This window comes from Pelodiscus sinensis, chromosome 28, assembly GCF_052426305.1.
Source record: "Pelodiscus sinensis isolate ZL-2025 chromosome 28, ASM5242630v1, whole genome shotgun sequence".
Lineage (NCBI taxonomy): Eukaryota > Metazoa > Chordata > Testudines > Trionychidae > Pelodiscus > Pelodiscus sinensis.
The window spans coordinates 18369557-18387049 of NC_143079.1; the positions used below are offsets into that span (position 1 = coordinate 18369557).

Sequence of the window (17493 nt, forward strand, 5' to 3'; positions counted from 1 at the left end):
GGAGCTGGGTTGAGGGGAGCTGGTGTCTCAATCTAATCCCTACTGGACAGATTCCTTCAGCCCTTCACATGGGAACCTCCTATCCCTCAGCATCTAGAGGCCAAGGAGTGAATTGGCCATGGAGACTCTATTTCCCTTTACACCCCCAGCCAGTCTTCACAGGACAGAAGTGAAGAACAGAAATGGGATCTTTGAGGGGAAGGTTGCATGGCCATGGGATGTGTTGTCCCTGTTCTCAGGCTGGGAGAATTGGAGGACTTCTAACTCCAGGCCTGTTAGAGCTGAGACTTACTAGCCAGAACTTATCAGCTGTAAATGACATAAAATCACATTGAATTGTTTCTGTCCAGGTGTGAGACGGGGCAGTTCCAGCTGCTGGAAGAGATTTCCCCTGAACTGGAAGAACAAGTCAGAGGTTTCTCCCAGAAAACGATTGCTCTGTCGGAGACTCTGAGGGAGTTCAAAGGTACCTGGAAGGGATGGATGAGGGGAAAGCGGTTCAAGTATCTGAGACTATTGAATCTGGCCTCTGAAGCCAAACTTCCCCTGCCTCAATTCCCACGTGGAGAACGATGGCCCCGTCAGTCTGCTCTCCTTAGAGACACTGAGCAAACAGACCCACAGGCTTGCAGATAGAGCCAGGGGTTTGCAAACACTGAACCTCCCATTCAGAGATCAAAATGGCTAAAGTTACTGTGATGGCCACGTGTTCCGCCACCACAGCTCCAGTTTATGATAAGGGGCAGTAAGTGAATGGGAAACCAAGTGGAAGGGGATGAGGAGGGAAGAGTAAATCTCATTTTCAGCTTGTCTCTCCTGGGACAGGTGTGAGGCTGCAGGGATGTTGGCTCCGTTGCTGGAAGGTGTCCGAGTGAGAGAGGAAATGAAAGTTTCAGACTCTTTCATACTAAATACCTGAGTGTGTGTCTGATAGAATTGAAATGCAGAGTTCAGAGTGGGACATTGTTATGAACAGGAGAGCCTGGAATCTCACCTCTCTTATCCCTTCCCCCACTAGACACTGCCCTCTGCACTGGAGAGAGCAAGAGGAAAATCACTTGGAGCTTTCAGACAAGGTGAGTTTGCTGGTGGAAATTCTTTAAGTGATGTGAGAATTCCTGTGAAAACATCTTCATGGGATTGTCATTGGAGTTACCAACCAAACCCAGTGACCACGGTGCACAGAGCCCTAAATCACCCAGTGATCAATGAGGAGCCCGAGATGTGCTGCATGGGGACCTGTGGACATTTGGAGAAACACTGGTCGATAGGTTTGTGATGCTAAAGGGGTGAAGTTAAAGCACAAAACGTACGGCACCTTCAGGCTCAGATTTCACTGCTCAGTCAGTTTCAATATAAGGTTGGTTTCAAACAATAAATAGTCTGAAAGGCTCCTTCACCCAAACTCCCTCCTAGACCCCTCTATCTGTCCTGTATCCCAAACCGTTACCCCATGCATCCTCCTCCTCCCAGTGTCCATCCCGGATCCTCCATTTCCTGCATTTATGTCACGGAAGAGTGCAGCTCTCAGCCACTTTCCATTTGGCTACCCCATGAAAATGAATTACCCACCCTGTCGAGTGGATACGGCTCAGTGAGAGCCAATAATTGAAAGCTGAAGCCAGACTATTTTAGACAAGAAAAGAGGCACAAATGTTTGATAGGGAAGCGGTTTAGCTGCTGAAACAAATGAACAAAGAGCTGGTGGATTCTCCCAGCTCTTGATGTCTTCAAATCACTGGGGGCTTTCTAGAAAATACACTGTGGGGAAACAGAGCTTTGTGCCTGGGTAACTCGACTAAGTGTAATGGCTTGTGCCACTGAGGGGGTCAGACTGCATAACTGAGGATATCTTCTGATCCCATGAATCTTAAGATCTCATCTTGCAAACACTCAGCACAAGTGTTTAATAATAAGCACATGTATTTAATAATAACACCACCATTCAGATGCTTACCTTCACTGATTCTCTGTTTTGGAAAGGGATTATAACATCTCTGTGAGATGAGAGCAATGTTTATGCTGCAAATCTGTGAATGAAGACTAAGGCTTTCAAATACAACAGCCTACATTTGGCCTATGTCCATGTTCAGGCAGATGAATATGTGGCTTGTTATCAGAAACACTGGGTGCCGAGAACTATATCCCATTGTTGCAGATGCAGTAATCTTGTAACTCAAGCCAGGTGCAGAGAGAAATGAATATGGATTTGGGATCTAAATCCCGTGCGCTGTTAATGGAATATCTAGACTAAAACTTTTGTCCACAGTGGTAGAATCTAACACGTGGGTCATGTCACTAGGGACAGAGTGTGGGGAGAATGGGGGTGTGGAAAGGATTAAAGCCCCTTCTGAAATGTCTCCAATTCGCCTTCTCCTCCTGCCAGGCTGCAGAACACCCATGTCTGTCTCTAGCTCAGCCCCCGGCCTTCAGAGCCAGGGACAGGAAATGGCTGTGGCGGAGCTGGTTAGCTTCCAAGAGGTGGCTGTGTATTTCTCTGAGGAGGAATAGGCTTTGCTGGACCCAGGCCAGAGAGCCCTCTACGGGGATGTGATGCAGGAGAATTATGAGGCTGTGAACTGGCTGAGTAAGGATTCCTGTCCCCTCGGGTATCGGAAGCTGGGTGGGCTCTGGAGTAGCTGGGTTGGGTTTGGTTGAATATCATTCATTGTCTTTGCCCCCAATATCATGAGTATCTGCCCCAATAATCCTGGCTCTTCTGTGAAAGACTGTCCCCTCCATACTGCCTCCCAGGGAAAGCAGGTTGAGGGACGTAACAGTGGAGCTGTTCTTCCCACAGCTAAGGTCTCAGTGCGCTTCCCCCCTATCTTGCCCATCTTATGCCTTGACTGGAGGTGTGAGTAGAAGGGCTCAGGTAGGAACAGCAGGTACTAGAGGTCTGGGTCTGGCTCTTGGTCTGTCTGATCTTTGTGCCTGCAGGTTCCCCTAGTGGCAGTGGGCTGAGCCAGTGGAAGGTGGGTGCAGTTCCCTAAGTCCTTTCTGCCTGTAGGCGTCTATATTGACACGGATGCTTTTGCGCAAAAGCATCCGTGCCAATCTAGACGCCCTTTTCCACAAATGCTTTTAACGGAAAAACTTTTCCGTTGAAAGCATTTGCGGAAAATCATTCCAATCTAGACGCAGCCTCTGTGTGCAGTCACCTCTCTCTTTAATAGCTATTAAAGAGAGAGCTGTTTCTCGGAGCTGGGAAAGATACCTACATTAAAGAGTGATAATGCTTAGCTTCATATGTGCACCCCAATAGCACAGTTGGGTCCTGATTTACACCAGAGTTCCCCAGTGCTGCTGTGATCGATAATTTTTCTTCCCACAGTGACTGCAGTGCCAATAGAATTTCTGCTAATGCCACAGAGCGTTGTTATGGCTGTTCAGTGTGGCTCTTTCTGGAGCTCTGATGCCAGCAGCACTGTCAGAGCCTGCGGCTTATCCATGCAGCACAGTTCAGGGTTGCCGCTAAGAAAGATTCAGGCTCCATTTGGAGGCTAAGGCACTCGGCCAAGTTTATTGTGAAAAGGAGCAGGATGCTAGTGTCCCAGCTCCTTAGGCACAGTATAGTGAGACTTGTCCCAACCCAATAACGGTACCAGCTCAGTCAGCAGTGAGAATGCTGCCCCTCAGCCAGCATCAACATGCCCCTCTTGTGACTTCTCATACATTGACACAAACAAGATGCATGTTCCATGTGTTCTACCCCCTTAGCCTCCTGCCTGTTTATTTTGAACAAAACATCCGTATCCATTATCCCCTCATCCCGCTCTTGTGCACAAGGGTCAGTGTCTTTCTGAGCCATCTCTTAGGACTGTTTTTCCAGCTACTGTGGAGATGTGTGTTGTTTGGCCTCTTCCTGCTCAGGAATGTGCTTTCCTGGTTAGTTGGTCCCCAGTGCTCCACCATTCTGCCAAAGCCCAGCCTGTTCTAGTTCAAAAAGAATGGACATACACAGCTGCAATAAACCTTTTGCGAAGTGTGCTGGGTGCCACGTCAATGGGAATGTTCTGATGTGATGACTATGATTATCTTATTTAACAGCAGTAGCACAATGATCTCCATGGTCATGTCCCAGGTGGGTCTTCTGAACAGAAAATGAAGTTCCAAGAAGGGGTGGGCCAAAGCTGAGGGAAACACACTCACAAGGTATAAAGATGATAGATTCTGTGCAACCCTGGAGGGGCACCAAATCAAAGGCCAGGCTGGCCACAAGAGCCAGACTGGGAAACCTCACAAAGGCTGCTGCTGGCAGAGTAGAATGGAGGTTGCAGAGGGGGAGCTGAGCAACAGTCACAAGCACCAGAGAAGCAGCACGGCCCAGCTCCGCCCTGGCTTGCCCCAACAGAAGCCCAGCGCCACCCTGGGCAGCCATGGGAATGGCAACTGTTGTGGGCAGCTGGCAGGGCCCACCCAGACACAGGCAGTTGGGATCAGGAGTGGCACATAGGGAGTGAAGCAAGCAGCCAAAGATTCACTTAGATGCTCAGGCAACTTCCTCTGCCTCCTCCTGGCCCAAGTAGAACATCTGAGCCAAAGATCAGGGCAAGCCCAGCCCACCAGCCAGGGGTTTTGTGGACAGAGACTTGGGGAGCTAGATATCTGCTGGGTCCTTCATCTCCAAGTTCTAGTGACCTGCCATGTTGCAGCTGCTGTCTGAGCCCTACCTGGGGACCTTGGTGTCACACCTTCATGCCCTCACTAGAGCTCCCCTTCTGAGCAGTGTGTTCCTGTCCAACTGTGGGATTCCGGGCGGATAGACCGGGCTGTGAGGGGGTCTGAGTTGGACCCTAGAGAGTGCAGCAGAGCGCTTAGCTGCCCTGGGGAATGAGCTGGGCCATTCCCAAGGTGGGGGAGTGATGCATCTTTACTGCAGGGGAGTGTGTCCTGGGATCTTGTACCAGCCAGAGCCCAGTCTTTGCAAGGTGGGGAACGGAGCCTCTCTGGGTCGGTGACTCGGATCCTGGCTCTGAAAGCAGGAATGGCAAAGACCTTAATGAACAAGATCAGCACTTGGTTTTTTGCTCTTCAAACAGCATTTCCAGTCTCCGAAACTGATGAGATCTCCTGGGTGGAGCAAGAGGAGGAGCTGCGGGTCCCAGATCCTCCGAGCTGTGAGGAAGGGGAGATCATCAGCAACACCCAGACAGGTGAGCAATCAGTTAAACTGACTCAGAAACCAATTTCTGTCTCCTTACAGCAGATGTAACTTGTGTGTTTTCATGAAGTCTGACTGACTGTTCAGCTTGTTTTCAACTCCAGTAAGAGTGTGGTGGGGGAGGAAAGGCTGGATTCTCTTCTCTGTGGAAGGGTTGTGAAGGAGGACAACAAACTCAGCTCATGATAATTTGACCATTATTTGAGCTTGTGTCCCCTTTTCTATTCCTCTTTTAGAGTTTCCTTGCAGATCATCGTGGAGAATAACTCCTGTCTGGATCATTCCTCTATTCCAACAGGTGACGGGACACTGACTGAGAACCATGAAAAGAGTCTTCAGCAGGAAGGACTGGAGCAAGTGTCTCCATGTGGACTATTATTGAGACGATCTCATGGACATGTTTTCCAGATATGTGAGCAAGGAGAGAGCTGTGAGAGTCAGCATAGCCCAGAAAAGCAGCAGGGAAACCATCTAGGAGAGGGACAGGGTAGCTCCAGGAGCACACGGGAGAAAAGAAACACAGAAACCGTCCAACAGGAAATCCCCCATCAACAGTCACCCTGCACGTGTAGTGACTGTGAAACTCTTCCTGAACATCAAAGGGTCCATACGGGAGAGAAGCCCTTCAAGTGCTCTGACTCTGGGAAAAGCTTCAGTGAGCACTCACACTTTACAAACCATCAGAAAATACATACAAGAGACACACCCCATAACTGCTCTGACTGTGGGAAAAACTTCAGTACAAACTCACACTTGGTTATCCATAGGATGGCTCACACAGGAGAGAAGCCTTTCAATTGCTCTGACTGTGGGAAAAACTTCAGTCAGAAGTCAAACCTTGTTACCCATAGGAAGAGCCACACAGGAGAGAAACCCTTCACTTGCTCTGACTGCGGGAAAAATTTCAGTAGTAGCTCAAGCCTTGTTGCCCATAGGAGGAGCCACACAGGGGAGAAACCTTTCAATTGCTCTGACTGCGAGAAAAGCTTCAGTCAGATTTCAACCCTTGTTAGACATAGGAGGACCCACACAGGGGAAAAACCCTTCTACTGCTCTGACTGTGGGAAAAGCTTCAGTAGTAATGGAGAACTTATTAACCATTGGAGGATCCACACAGGAGAGAAACCTTTCCATTGCTCTGACTGTGGACAAAGCTTCAGTATCAGCACAAGCCTTGTTAGTCATAGGATTACCCACACAGGAGAGAAACCCTTCTACTGCTCTGACTGTGGGAAAAGCTTTCGTAGAAGCTCAAACCTTGTTACCCATAGCAGGAGCCACACAGGAGAGAAACCTTTCAATTGCTCTGACTGTGGGAAAAGCTTCAGTCAGATTTCACACCTTGTTAGTCATAGGATGACCCACACAGGAGAGAAACCCTTCTACTGCTCTGACTGTGGGAAAAGCTTCAGAAGAAACTCAGACCTTGTTATCCATAGCAGGATCCACACAGGAGAGAAACCTTACAATTGCTCTGACTGCGGGAAAAGCTTCAGTCACAGCTCAAGCCTTTTATGCCATAGGAGAACCCACACAGGAAAGAAACTTTTCAATTGCTCTGACTGCGGGAAAAGCTTCAGTCAGTGCTCCTGCGTTACTAGCCATCAGAATACATACACGAGAGTCGCCTTATAAAAGCTCTGATTGCAGAAAAGGCTTCAAACACAGGTCAGACTTTGTTAAAGATTAGACAGTCCACAGAGGGGAGAAAACCATTCAGTTATTCTTACTGGGGAAAGCTTCAGTCAGAGCTCAAATCTTCTTAGCCTTTGGAGGACCTACAGAGGAGAGAAACGTATACCCTGAGTTCCCTTTAAGCTGCTTGGCTAGGTGGCTGTGGTCCCAGAAGACCCGCTTGGGGAGGGCCTCCTGGATTACTGACCTGGCCACTGCCACTCACCTTTCTGCTCTCGGGGGCTTCTCACCACCCGGTCCTTCTGGGGCAGCTCCTTGGCCAAGGCCCCGAGCTGAGATTCCTGCCCCCACCCCCGCCTCTGAGCAGCGGTACTGATGCTGAACCTCTTCAGGTCTGAGGAGAGAGCAGTTTAGGGCCCAGCTTCCTGGGATCGCGCTCCCCAAATGGGATCAAACCCCAAAGAATGGGGTAAGCCCCATTTAGCAATGAAAGGGGGATGTGCACACCGATTGCTCCCATAGGTAGTAATTGTTTACACTAGGCTTGATAGTAAGTAAAAGTGGTTTTATTAAGTATAAGCTGTAGGAGTTAAGTGGTGATAAGTGAGAACAGGCAGAGCAAAGCAGATTACAAACTCAAAGGTAACAAAAAATGCTTTGTTGATGCTCCACTGAAACTTCAGTACAAACTTTTACAAACTCCCCCTAAAACCTCTTTTCCAGCTGCCCCTCCAAACTAGGGCTCTCCCCGACCCTGGGGTCTTTGGCTCCTTCCTTCAGATGCAGCCCAGCCAAAAGATCAAGTCCTCCAGGTGGATGTTATTTCCAAAAACGGCTTGCGGTGTAGACATGCACTGTAATTCCGAAATAAGGCTGCTGTGTAGATGCACCCCAAGGGTCACTGACCAGTGGCCTGGGCTCCCCATACACAGGAATCCCAGTGTGGTTTCTTTGGTCCTAAGTCCGGCGTCTGAGGGCTGCAGGAGAAAGACCTGGTGTGGACAGGGAAATCCCGATGAACCTCCTGGCAGAGCGTTATTGGTCCCATCTCAGAGCACTGGTTCCGTCTCTGGGTATAGTTCTTGCTGGGCTCTTCTGGACTACTCCAGATCATTTGTTCAGGTGAACTTGTGTTTTTGTTTTAGTACAATGACATATAGAACTTTTTAACTAACACAGACGTAATGAGGCAAGAAATAAAGCAGGTTTAGCCACTGCAGAAGAAAAGGAGTCAGTTGATTTATTTCCTAGATTCTGAGGCTTAAAAGATTTCCTTATGTTTCCCTCTTATAAATGTGAACGTGTTGAATAACCTACTCTGTGTTGTGGGTTTTCTCTCTCTGTGAAGGCCTTCGGGTCATGCACTTTGATCTCTGGTTAGTTAGATGTGCAGACAGCACTACACAAATGAGAACTTACCAGAATAAAAGCGGCGAGGAGTCCTGTGGCACCTTATAGGCAAACTGAAGTGTTGGAGCATAAGCTTTCGTGGGCAAAGACCCACTTGGTCAGATGCACTTCAGTTAGTCTATAAGGTGCCACAGGACTCCTTGCTGCTTTTGCAGATTCAGACTAACATGGCCACCCCTCTGATAACTTAGCAGAATGTTCATTGTATTTTAACCATATGCTAGCCTTTGCCACAAGTTCTGTGTGCAGTTTAAGCAATGACAATGGTCAGTATCTCTCAGCAGTGGGGCTGGAGCAAAGGAAGATGGGGGGGGGCATGACACTTGCCCTAACACTGTGACATCCCCCACCTGCCCTCCGGAGATGCCCCTGTCTGCAGGTTTCTATTCTCCCAACCAAAGCCCTCCAGGCCAGCTACAGCTGAGCTGGGCCAGCTACAGCCTGGCCACCGGGCTGCTATCTCAGTGTAGACCTACCCAGAGTGATTCCTTTTGAGTGGTAGTTTCTCCACTTTCCAGCCCCCCATGTGTGAGTGCTGCTCTCTAGGGGTGCTTGGAAGAGTTGGGCTGGGGGCAGGGCCGGCCCGAGCCATTCTTGCACCCTGGGCAGCGGGCGCGTGCTGCATGCACGCTTCCGTCCCATGGCGGCAACCTATGGGGGCACCTGATGTGGCGTCCCTTACCACTTCAATTAGGTGCTTACATAGGTTGGCACCCCTGCTAGCCCATGCCTTAATCTGGCCCTGGCTGGGGGTGCAAAGTGCCAGGCAGAGCGGGGTGGGGTTTGTCTTTGTTTCTCCTTTGCCAATAAAGCAGATGGTTAGTTTGTCCCACTCGTGAGCTAGGTCTACACTCATGCCTTCTTGCGCAAGAAAATGTCCACACTGCCATGTGCGCTCTGTGCTTTTGTGCAAGAGCGCCCATGGCAGTGTAGGCGCTCTCTTGCGCAAGAAAGCTCTGATGGCCATTTTAGTCATAGGGTTTTCTTGCACAAGAAATCCCTGCCGAGCATCCACACTGCCCTTTTGCGTAAGAGCTCCTGCGCAAGAGGGCTTACACCTGTTAGAAAAGAGCGTAGCTCTTGCGCAAGAAGCCCTCTCTTACCACGCCATACTGTAAATTTCCTTGAGCAAGAGTTGGCGGGCAGTGTGGGCGCTCTATGGATTCTTGCCAAGAACGGCTGTACTTGCTAAGAATCCACAAATGTAGACATAGCCCTGGTGTCCTTTGTCCTGCAGTAACTGGCTCCCACCATCCCATGGCTGCTGCCGGAGATCCCCAGCTGGGAACCCCTCTCCTGATCTGTGGGGCTTCGGTCGTTCTATGCAGGAAACCCAGGGCCGCATTAAGGCATGGGCTAGCCGGGCAGCTGCCTGGGGCGCCTGATATAAGGGGTGCTGTGTGCCCCTTACAGCTGATAACTGCCATCTGGCACCACGTGTCTGTATCGCAAGCTGTAGCAGCTCCCACCAGCCACCTTGCAGTGACCACCCAAGGAAGGGGCCGCGTTAACCCCTGCAGCGCTGGCCAGAAGCACCCTTCCCCCTGCGGCTGTGGGACCCTGCTTGGCCTGCTCCCGGCGGCACCAGGCTGAGCACCAGTGGCGGTGGCCGGGCAGCAGGAGGCATGTGCCTTGCTTCCAGCTCCGTGTGCCTTCTCCCACGTTCCAGGCGGGGGCTGGGCCATGCATGCGCCCTTCCCCAACCCAGGGTGCAATTAAGCTGTCTGCCCAGGGCACTGGAATGGCTTGTTCTGGCCCTGAGGAAACCCCCTCCAAGGGGGAAGCAGGGATGTTGCTGTGGTGTCCCTGAGAACAGTCAACCCACTCATCTGTTGACCCAGGGGACAGCAGCCTGTGGCTCATTTCCCCTTCCTCACCTGGCTGGGGACATAGCTGGGAGTGAGGGTGTCCTGTTTCTCAGGGAGCTCTGACCAGTGGGCTGGGACCGGGCTTGGCAGAAATCTTTCCCAGAGACACACAGGCTAGAGAGATGTTTGTGGGGAAGCATTTTGTAAATGTCGATGGATGTAAACGGTTCCTGCAAGTGGGGGGTTTGAAGCTTTCATTGAAAAATTTCCTCTGTCCTGTTGTTTCTGCTCTGTGGTGTTATCCCATTTGTCTGCCATGCAAAAGGTCTGTGTCAAACCCAGGCGGAAAGAGCCCCCCTCTTTCTCCATTCAATTCCTTCTCTGCTCCCTCAGGCCCACTCCTGTCTCTCTCTCTCCGCCCCAGCTGCTTTGCTTTCTGCCCAGGTGTTTACCCTTTCCTGGCACTATAATACCATGGGAAGGGATCCTTTGCCAGCTTCTTAACTAGTAGCTCATTTAGGGCATGTTTACACAGCAAGGCAAAAGTCAAACTGAGATACACAACTTCAGCTACTTATTTGTGTATTTGAAGTAGCTTAACTTGGCTTTTGGCAGGAAGAGACCTTTCCCTACTCTTCATGAAATGGGGGTTACTGGAGTCAGAGTAGGAAGCCTGCCAATTTGTACTTAATTTGAAATAGCAGCTTGCTGTGTAGACAGGCACTTTATTTCCAAATAACACTCCAGTGTAGACATGCTCTTATTGTCCCATCACAGAGCTGATGCTGAAGGACAGGAAGCTACACAGTGCTGAAGGGGACTAATCAGATACTGAAGTATTTTTTTCCCTCCCCTTTCTTTGTTGGGGGAAATTTGCTTCTGTTCTCCTATGAGGCTGGAGATGTCAGTTAGTGTCCTCCCTCCTACTAGAGAAATCAGAGACTTTTCCTACCTGAGAGCTGGAGAAAGCTAAGACTGAATGCCATGTAACTAAAGGGAGGACATTGTCTAGCATGGGAGTCAAGTGTTTGTCTAATAAACAGGAGTTCTTTGGTTCAACGCCCAGTGGTACCTTGGTGTTGCCTTTGCTCACATTTTCTTATGTCTTCCTGGGACACAGAGGAGTCCTCCCCTGGCCACCCATGGAACTGCTGGTTCAGGAAAAAGCTGATTGGGGAGGAACATTGGGAAGAAGGAAACCACAAGCCTGGAGCGGGTACAGAGGCTACTGTGGCTGGTACTGGCAAGGCAGGGCTCTTGCTGCAATTGCTGGGACAGAAAAGCCAGCAGCACCTGCCCTTGTGATTCCCGTGGGTGGGTGGGGGGTCAGCACCCAGAGATCCTGCAAGTGCAAAGCTCCTACAGCTATAGTAGCTGCTCCAGTGGTGCAAAGGGCCTGTGCACAGTACTTATCAGGCAGTACTTGTGGGAGACATGCTGAGGTTGTGAGTTCAAACCTCCCCTGGAGTAATGGTTTCTACTCCCTGCTGCTCTGGCCCCTTCCAGTGAACGCTGGGATTCCAGTTCAGTGGAGGGTCTTTGTTGCCCATTTTCTCCTCTTGCCTTCAGCCATTGGAGAAGCTCATGAACAGAGACAAGCTACTTTGTTCCATTTCCCACTTCTTTTCCTGGGCTGACCCAGTGGCTGAAAGGGGCTGCGGCTGCTGAGGGGGTTGGGGAAGATGTGCAACAAAACCCTGGCCACCCAGCATTCACTCTGATGAAGCCATAATATGTGCAGTGGGAATTTTCACTTATCCCATCCTCTGGGATGGAATCCCAGCTCCCCCAGCGTTCACTGCAAGGCCTGGGTTCCCAAATTGGGGGGAGGGATGCCCCCCGGAGTAGGCATGAAGAAATTTCAGGGGGGGGGAATGAGGTGACCCAGCTGGTTTTTTTTGTTTGTTCCTCAAGTTTTGCTGCTATTTTGGATATTTGCTCAGATCACTTGAGGCAGTTGTCAAAGTAGCTCAGTTGGGAGAGCATTAGACTGAAGATCTGAAGGTCCTTGGTTCAATCCTGGGTTTTGGCAGAAACCTTTGCCAATATGGCATAGTCTGTTTTGGCATCTCTCCATCTCTGGTAAGCAAACATCTGCAGTCAGAGTTCAAAGCTGAACCCAGAGGCAGGAATTACATCATAAAGATGATCATATTTCAGGGATAGAAACTAGAAAGGGGATTTCATGCCACCTCAGAGGTTGTTGACACAGGAGAACAGAGCTCTTGGCTTCAGCTGCTCCCAGCCTTGCAACTCTGTTTTTAATTCCATGCCCCCAGAAAGGAAAAGTAACAGAGCCTGCCTCGGACTAATTCTGAGGCTTCTCCATACGGAGGACACACTATTTCTGTTTTCTTAGACTCTAAGTTATTCAGTTGATTTAAGCAACTTCAAAATAGTTTCCAAGTATAGACATGCCCTTATAGTCCTGGTCTTCACAACATCCGCTGGCAAGGAGTTCCACAGTTTGACTGCACTTGTGTAAAGAAATTCTTCCTTTTGTTTGTTTTCAACCTGCTAATATCATGGCGCACCCTTAGTTCTTCTATTATGGGAACAAGAAAAATACCTTTCCTTATTTACAGTCTCAACAACAGCCATGATGTATAGACCTCTATCTTATCTCCCCTTGTCTCCACTTTTCTAAGGTGAAAAGTCCCAGTCTCTCCTCATGTGGCAGCTGATCCAAACCTTTCATCATTTTTCTTGTGCTTTTCTGAAGTTTCCAATGCCAAGGTATGGTTTTTTGGGGGGCAGGGGATAAGGCAACCACATTTCCAGTCAGTGCTCAAGTTGTGGGCACCGCGTGGATTTATAGAGATGTAATATGATAGTCACTGTCTTCTTGTCAAGGCCTTTTAGAATAATTTCTAACATCACATTTGTGGCTGCACATGGAGTGGATGTTTTCAGAGATCTCTCCAGCTGTGACTTGTTGTAGCATATTCGCTTTCATTTAGTATGTGTGTTACTAATTGTTTATACTAACTATGGCAGCTGATTCAAACTTTCATAATTTTTGTCGTGCTTTTCTGGACTGTTTCCAATGCCAATGGCAGCTGCCTGCATGAAGCCCTCCCCCCTCCTCCACTCAGGCTCTTATTTCCCCAGGCACCTGACATCTGCAGCCTGTGCAGGAAAGGAGCTACCTGGGAAATGTGCTGGGGTGTTGGCCAGGGCTCAGCCAGGTGAGTCTCTCAGCCAGAGCCTGCCTCTGGCACCCCAGCCCCTCCCTTCCCATGCTGAAAGAGCAAAGACTTGGCAGAATTCATGAATATAGAGGAGGCTATTTCCCCTGACTGGGAGCCCAACCCCGGCCGCAGCAGTGGAAGTGCTCAATCCTAGCCACTCGACAGACACAAACCTGCAGTGTTGGCTCAGCTACACTAGTCATCCCAGGTCACTTTCTCTCCCTTTCAGGACGTGGGTCTGTTCTCGGAGAAGGCGCGTGATGCCAGCATAGATGCTCCCCAGCACTTCTCCCCTGGCTGCACCCTCAGGGCTGGAGATGTGGACCTGCCCCTCTGCATCATGGGGGATGCTGCCTGCCCTTTGCTCCTGGGCTGATGAAGCCCTAGACAGGACACGTTGCCTAAAGCCAGGAACGTATCCCAGGTGACAGCTCACATTTTCCTAGGTTCTCCTGGGACACAGAAGAGGCCTTCCCTGGCCACCCATGGAGCTGCTGGTTCAGGAAAAGGCTGATTGGGGAGGAACATTGGGAAGAAGGAAACCACAAGCCTGGAGTGGGTGCAGAGGCTGTTGTGACTGGCACTGACAAGGCAGGGCTCTGACTGCAATTGCTGGGACAGGAGAGACAGCACCACATGCCCTTGTGATTCCCTGAGGGGGGTCAGCACCTAGAGAGCCTGAGGGTGCAACCTCTGCAGCTCCTGCAGCCATGGAGAGTGAGGGTCTGTGGGCAGCAGGTGCTTCTCACTTTTGGTTTCCTTCTTTCTAAAACTTCTCTCCAATCAGCCTTTTTCTGAACCAGCAGTTCCATGGGTGGCCTGGGGAGGCCTCTTCTGTGTCCCAGAAACACATAGGAAAATGTGAGCAAAGGGTGTCAAAAGGCACCACTGGGAGTTGAACCCAGGATCTCCTGTTTACTAGCCAGGTGCTTTAGCCAACTGAGCCATGGTGCCCTCCTCAGGAAGGCTGGTGAAATTGTTCTATTCCATGGTCCCAGACAACATCTTTGACTCCCGAAGTACAGCCAATCTCCATTTCCCTCCAGCCCTGGGGGTGTCAGGCTCCCTGGGCACAGAAAGCTACAGCTCAGTCGGCAGAGGCTCTAACATGCTCATCTCCCCCAGCCGGTGGGGCTGTAGAGTGGCCTTTGCAGTTTGGCCCAGATGTGGGGAGGGAGAAGTGCAACAAACATTAATCTGCTGGCTTATAAATCCCTTGGTCCTAGGGTTTGGGTTAGAGCCCCAAGGAGGGGGCCTGGCCTTCTTCAATTTGCTCCCTTCCTGAGGGCACAGAATTAACAAGAGAAGATTTCTTAACCCCACAGCAATCAGAGTTGGCCAAGGAGTTAGCAACAAATTTTTTGTCAACATTTAAGTAGAGGCAAGGAAACCCTCAGGGGTGTTTCTGTGTGTTTGTAGACCGAGGTTCATTCAAGTGGGGTTTTTTTTTTGTGGACCTGCCCCGACTGCACCCCTAGAGACTCTGGAACAAAGAAGACACATGAGAAGATCCCAACTTTCTTCCTTTTGCTGTGACATGGATGGATCTAGCTCAGGTTTCACTCAAGGGGTCCGTCTGCATGTGAAGTACCTGTGTAGGGATAACATATAAATGTGTTAAAAATGATTCCCCCAAGTGGAAGTGACTCCCCATAATTTGTTCCCCACAACTTAAAGTGTTTAGATTTATTATTATTATTCTTATTTGTTAAGATTGTTAAATGTTTAGATTTATAATTATTGCCCCTCTAGAATATAATTTGTTAGGAATGTAATATTAGGTCATGTAACTTAAAACTGTTAAAAATATAATACCATGTAGCCAGAAACAGCTCTTCTCTCTGAGTCCCAGGGCACACTCAAACTTATTGTTACACAATTGACGCCCATTCTCTTCAAAGCATTGTGAAGCAATTAACCCTAATCGCAAAGTGAAACATTGTAACTGTAACAGTAACTAACTCAGCACTCAGAGAATGTTTTAAGAAATGCCACCCAGAAACCTGTGACTTTTTGTAACTACAACTCTTGTATATGTAAAGTTATTATTATACAAAATACTCTATGGGAAACATTAATTAGGGAATGTATGTAAGAGAGAGAGAGTGCTTGGACGATAAATGAATGGTTTTGAGAGGTGCCAGCCTGAGAATGCAGCAACAAAGGGCTGAAGAAGGCGTCAGGTACCAGGGCAACCAAAAGGTGTCAAGTGGAGAAAACCAAGTACTGGAGGTCCACCCTATGAGATCATTGATGAGCACCTGACAGCCACCCTGAACGTGATGCAGCAATTCCCATAGACTGGCATAGGAAGAAATTCCTATAAGAACTGGACTAAAAGACTATGGAGTCAGAGTCCAACGTTCTGCTGCCAGCCCACCAGGAGCTTCAGATGCGCATCTGATCAGGACTTCGCTCCCCACTACCCTCACTTGTGTACAGAATACCTGGCCAGTATTCTGTCACAAGCAACTTCCAGGCTGGTAACTATAACAACTACACAGAACCTGGATGAATGATTGAATGAATGTTTATATATATATATATATATATATATATGTTTATAAGGGTTAAGTAGTGATAGGAATAAGTAGTTAAACAACGTTGTTTGCTTCTATCTTTTCTTTATTCTTTATTATTATCTTTACAATAAATGTGTCTTTTTGCCTTATCCCCCTCATAAGATCCTGCTTGCTTTTATTGGTACAACACCTGTGACAGCACCTGTGCGCTTCTGCCCCTCATCAGCAATGCCATATACTTGGGGGAGCACGTGCCCCGAGACTTATAGAAGGGACTACCTGGACTAGCCACTCTTAGTCAGGCTCCCTTCGATAGCTCAGCTGGCAGAGCGGAGGACTGTAGTGTGTGCATGGCAAGTGAGCCTTAGGTTGCTGGTTTAACTCCAGCTCGAAGGAGTGATTGTTTTCCCTCTGGCCTGGCCTTAGCAGAAGGCAATCAAGGTGGTTGCCTTGGGTCCATGTCTTCGGAGCTCTCCACTGCAATTGAGAGAAAGATTGTGGGTTCAAGCTGCCAATCACATTTCTTGGGCTGCGCAGGTTCTCTACACACAAAAGTTCTTTGGGAACAATGGCCGTTATTCCACAATAACACTGCAAGAGTCTACACAGCAATTCCGTTATTTTGAAATAATTCTGAAGTAACAGATGGCTTATTTCGACTTCTGCAAACCTCATTCTACAAAGAATAATACCTGTTCCAATTAGCTATTTTAAAAAAAGGCCCGTGTAGCTGCGCCACTGCTGCTAGTTTGAACTATCCCCTCCCCGGAGCCATTCTAAGTTATTCTTCCAGGGGCTCTAAATCGAGACAGCTCGTCCACACAGGGGAGCCTGCCTCGGACTATTCTGAGGTTTCCCTGCAGTGTAGACGCGCTAGTTTGAAATAAGATATTTTGTAATAACTATTCAAGACCAGCTTATTCCAAAATAAATGTGCCGTGTAGTCGAAGCCAGAAGGATGAAGCAGAAGGAGGGAAGCCAGAAGTGCAGAGGCCAGCCTGAAAACTCAGTATTCCATATGGCTACACACAGAGATTTGTAGCTCAAAGCTGGAGCTGCTGTGGAAGGAGGTGAAGCTACAGAAGCTGACGGGGGACAATCAGCGGGCGGAGGGTTATTTTTTCTCCTCCCTGTGCTGATGTGGCGAGAACTGAAGAGAAGAAAATCCTCTTCCCTTCTCCTCAGAAGATAGAAAATGCAGCTTGTTCCCCTCTCTCTGGTTCTACTAAAGCTGGATCCCAGGGCTAGACTTTTTCTTTCTAGAACCCTGGTGAAAGCTGAAAGTGAATTGCTTGTAGACTTAGAATGTGAGTTAAAGAAGGGCATCACCTAGCATGGGGCTTGAACCCATGACCTGAGCTAGCCAGGTTCCATGTTGCAGTATACCCCAATCACAGGGCCATCTCTCCAGTGACAGGTAAAGAGGCCTGTTTCAGGATTTCTTTTAGCGCAGCAGCAAGGGGCGATGGAGGAAAATCAACCCCCTCTCCAAGCTTTGTTCTCACGGCACCAAGTGCGCTGCAGAAAAAGCCCATGTGTGTTAAAGGGTGTCGGGGAGCCCAGAGCAGACGGATCACCTCAACACACAAACACAGTCCCAGCCCCAAGACTCCCCCCATCCCGAATCCTGTGCCCAGACTTCTCTACCTTCCACATCCTCACCCCTGTCTTGCACAAGAGAGTGTCCACACTGCCAAGAGAGCTCTTGCACAAAAGCACAGCGTGCATGTGGAAGTGTGGACGTTTTCTTGCGCATGACTTGT

General features: G+C 49.2%; 2 protein-coding genes and 1 non-coding gene across 6 annotated transcripts in view; 2 read left to right on the forward strand and 1 right to left on the reverse strand.

Moving 5' to 3' along the window:
- LOC142824070 (zinc finger protein RFP-like) overlaps positions 1-17493 on the forward strand; it is a 246383-nt gene that overhangs the window by 3565 nt on the left and 225325 nt on the right. The window lies entirely within an intron of this gene.
- On the forward strand, positions 1077-15774 carry LOC149521354 (uncharacterized). Its single transcript, XM_089773781.1, is given in 4 exon segments — positions 1077-2587; positions 5043-5156; positions 5463-6768; positions 6770-15774. Coding segments are annotated over 4 exon segments (1539 nt in total). The 5' UTR covers positions 1077-2553; the 3' UTR covers positions 6855-15774.
- Positions 14089-14162, reverse strand: TRNAT-AGU (transfer RNA threonine (anticodon AGU)). The gene has a single exon. It is a non-coding gene; the product is annotated as a tRNA-Thr (tRNA).